The sequence below is a fragment of the Haplochromis burtoni genome, unplaced genomic scaffold, assembly GCF_018398535.1.
Source record: "Haplochromis burtoni strain Fernald_Lab_line unplaced genomic scaffold, NCSU_Asbu1 Contig_280, whole genome shotgun sequence".
NCBI classification, from domain to species: domain Eukaryota; kingdom Metazoa; phylum Chordata; class Actinopteri; order Cichliformes; family Cichlidae; genus Haplochromis; species Haplochromis burtoni.
This window is the reverse complement of record NW_024582641.1, coordinates 781,846-785,742: the sequence shown is the minus strand read 5'-3', so window position 1 is coordinate 785,742 and position 3,897 is coordinate 781,846. Positions and strand designations below refer to the sequence as shown.

General features: G+C 40.7%; 1 protein-coding gene across 1 annotated transcript in view; it reads left to right on the top strand.

Moving 5' to 3' along the window:
* The window catches only part of idh1 (isocitrate dehydrogenase (NADP(+)) 1), a 9,535-nt gene that overhangs the window by 711 nt on the left and 4,927 nt on the right, over positions 1-3,897 (top strand). Inside the window, exons 2-4 of the mRNA XM_005940029.3 lie at positions 236-357; positions 2,144-2,435; positions 3,567-3,669. Coding sequence (XP_005940091.3) covers positions 236-357; positions 2,144-2,435; positions 3,567-3,669 — 517 coding nt within the window. The remainder of the gene's footprint in view (positions 1-235; positions 358-2,143; positions 2,436-3,566; positions 3,670-3,897) is intronic.

Sequence of the window (3,897 nt, the reverse complement as noted above, 5' to 3'; positions counted from 1 at the left end):
CCCCCCCGAAGAGGGTTATTATGGATCTATGCCGAGTCACAGCTCTGGATACTTTAAGCATCTTGTGAATGAATTCATTCATAGTCTACAGACCTTTTCCCATTTGGGTATCAGCATCATCATTTGACAAATTGTTGTGTAATAATAATCTCTCTCCAGTCACTTCAGTAATCAGAATAAGTGCCAGAGTAACTTATTTGTTTTTGTCTTCTTCATGGTCATTCTATTGTGACAGATGTCTCCCAAGATCAAGGCTGGCTCTGTGGTGGAGATGCAGGGAGATGAAATGACTCGGGTCATCTGGGAGCTCATTAAGGAGAAACTCATCTTTCCGTACCTGGAGCTTCAAGTGCACAGGTGAATACACCTGTACTCCTACACTGTGTAAAGATCCCATTGTTCTAGCAGCTCAGTGCACTCAGATCGCTTACATTTAATGGTTTCTTTTTAAATATACTTTTGTTTACATGACAGTGGTGCAGTGGTAAGTACTCCCAGCAGGGATAGTCTTAGTAAAACAGAATCAAAAACGGAATTCAAGCAACACTTTCTGCATGCCTGGTATTTCTTGTTTGGCTTGAATTCTTGCTTTAATGCATCCCCCATCATTGACCTTTGCCCTGAAAATACATTCCCCCCCACCCGAAAGGTGTCTAATGGTTCAGCTGCAAAGCAGAATATACTAACTGCAGCTGCCACCTCAGAAAAAAAATCACCATTGCATTAAAAGCTATTTACAAAAGTCTTGTAATCAAGAAGACAATGAAAAGTTTCAACAAGTATTATTAAATCAAATGCAATGATGGGTGATATTGTAGATCAGAAATGTCCAAACAAAGTAATAACGATAATTGGTAGTATAACATCCATTTGCGTCATCGGTTTCTTAATTTGACCTTCCTCTACTTATCTGTTTCATGGACTTTGCACTGTTGTTAACCATCCACGATAGTACAATGGTTAGAAGTCCCACCACACAGTCAGGTGGTTCACTGGGCACGGAATTCTTGGAAGCACATAGTTTGGAACATGTGCAAGGTTTTCTGCAAAGATTCCAAAGAATGAACCTCATCGGTTCATTCATGTGGCTTGGCTTTTCAGTTGAGGAAGGAGGGAAGTAGGTAAAAGGTCAAGGCCACTTTCATACAAAGCCAGCACACAAGATAATTGCCAAAGAGAAGTCTTAAGGACACTGAGCTGGTTTTCACCCCCTCCTCTAACTGATTGTTAAAGCTGTGAGGTTTCTCAAGTATAACAAGTGGAGCAAACCGATCCAGTTATGCTGGCAGAGTGCCTGGTTTCGTTGTACAACTGATTCCTTTTTTTTTTGCTTTCTTCGTGTTGCTTCGTTGCAGTGGCAGCGCCTAAAAGAAAATGGAACAGAGGGTTAATAGAAAGTCTCCTTCATAAGAATGCTGTGTCAGGGCCTGTAGGCAAGAAAATTGCCTTCATAATGAAGTGCAAAAAGCTCTGGCAGCAGTTCAAATTATTCCATAATCAGATTCACTTTCACCACTCATTCAAGCCATTCATGTCCTTTGACACAGTTATTGTGTTCCACATCACAGTAGGTGCACTTTGACATTCTCCGCTTTGCATTTCACTCAGCTAAATCAATAGCATAGGGTTCGGTAGTTAGTGCACTGGGGTCTGCTGCTAAATTATGTGTAAATACTTGTAACGCTCATAGCATTTAGTGCCTCTGCTGCTGAGATTATCAATGTTCTCTGTGTGTGTTTGGTCCCTGTCTTCATTCTTAATCTCATACTCTAATTCTTAGAAGCACACAAATATTCTCAATTATAATTACTAATCAGTTATATTTACTAATCATTTGAGCCCTATAGTAGTTACTACCACTAGCTCCCCAGTATAGTGGTTTACACCATACCCTAACAAGCAAAAAGAGGCAAAAACCCTTGGCAATGTGTGATGAAGGGCATTGGGCATAAAAGTTTACTAAGTCACACATGTGGAGCTGCGTCCTGGTGACACCTTGTGAAGGAGCAGCGAAAATGCTTTTTGTACTAAAACTTTGAGGTTTTTATTGACAGTCTAGGTACATTTCCAAGACATTATAAATGTATGTATTAGCTTTCTCTCGGCACCATTAATCATGTTCTCTTAATCTCCCCTTGCAAAGCTATGACCTTGGGATGGAGAACCGAGATGCAACTGATGACCGGGTGACAGTTGAGGCAGCAGAGGCAGTCCACCGTTACAATGTGGGCATCAAGTGCGCCACCATCACGCCAGACGAGAAACGTGTGGAGGAGTTCAAGCTCAAGCAGATGTGGCGCTCACCCAACGGGACCATCCGTAACATCCTCGGGGGCACGGTGTTCAGGGAGGCCATCATATGTAAGAATATCCCCCGCCTGGTGTCCGGCTGGACCAAGCCCATCATCATCGGCAGACATGCCCATGGAGATCAGGTACCCTATCGGTCCCACTTACTGAAAACTTTGAAGTATGCATGCTAAGGGGGGGATATATGATCTGTGAATCTCTAGTCAAAATTTCACACATCTCATGTAAATTTTTCAAAGTCTCCAAAAAAATAAGGTTGTAATTATAGAGAATTTCATTCCAACAGTATTTAAAAATGGCAACCTACAAATGAATATGTGACACATAGACACCTTTTTCCATCTTTTAAGATGTAAAACTACTCAGATTTTTGTAGTTTCATGTCGTGTATATTATTGTGTCAATAGGATGTTGAGGAAATGACTCAATGTCCTGTTCTAGAGTTAGTTTACTGTAGAAGTCTGTTTATGCCCTACAGATTTATAGAGCGTCTGTGAAGGTAAGCTGGCTCAGGCAAATTAGCATTTAGAAGGAGGTAGGGAGGTGACAATGAAAGAAAAAGGTGATAAGAACAAAGAGTCAAGCCTGTAGCAAAGTGTGTCCAGACATCACATTCATTTGCAAAGCCACACATTTATTCAAACCCTTGCATTAGAAGCAGGATGTGTATTCTACACCAAAGAGCAAAGAGTAGTGAGTCTGTCTTCATCTAGTTTTAGTGTGAAATAGTATTTTCATGGTTTATGTTTTGGCAAAGAAAAATAATGCCCATAGTTTTCTGAAGTTTTCCAAATGAGGTTAAAATAAAATGTGTTTTAAACTAAAACTTCATCTTAATTATTGTTACCATTTCGGAGGCTGCCTGTAATTTTCTACCACACTTCTGTAACTGCTCTTTCCCTCCGTCAGCTGATGTATGAGCTCAGCGAATTGACAGTTATATCGGACATTGTGTTAGGAGTGACTTGGTCAATAATTAGGTTTCATCAGCTGTCCTTTGGACCACAGTGTACCACCTCAACAGCCACAGAAGTAAATCACAGGTTGGTTCATGGTGCATAGCCAAAGTCAACAGTTCTGCTTCCAGTTGGGTGACGTATCAGATGGCTGCTGGTTACATAATATCTGTTAGATGTCAGAAAGAACAATGCTGTACACTCTGACTAGTCCTCTGTAGGTGTTTATGGCAGTCTTTCTTGCTGTTATGATATATGTTGGGGATTGTATCTTTTTCTTACTCACTGTTCTCCCCACAGTACAAAGCCACAGACTTTGTGGTGCCTGGGCCAGGGAAAGTGGAGATGACCTACACACCCGCAAATGGAGAGCCTGTCAAATATGTTGTCCATGAATTTGAGGGTAAGAAGCCTGTGTGTGTATATATATATGTGTGTATATATATATGTGTATATATATATATATATTAGGGGTGCAACGATATTCGTATCGATATTGAACCGTTCGATACAGTGCTTTCGGTTCGGTACGCATATGTATCGAACAATACAACATTTGTAATTTATTTTATCAATTTTCCTTCTGACGATGCTGTCTGTGTTGAGCGCTCAGTGAATCTGTGTTCGACTA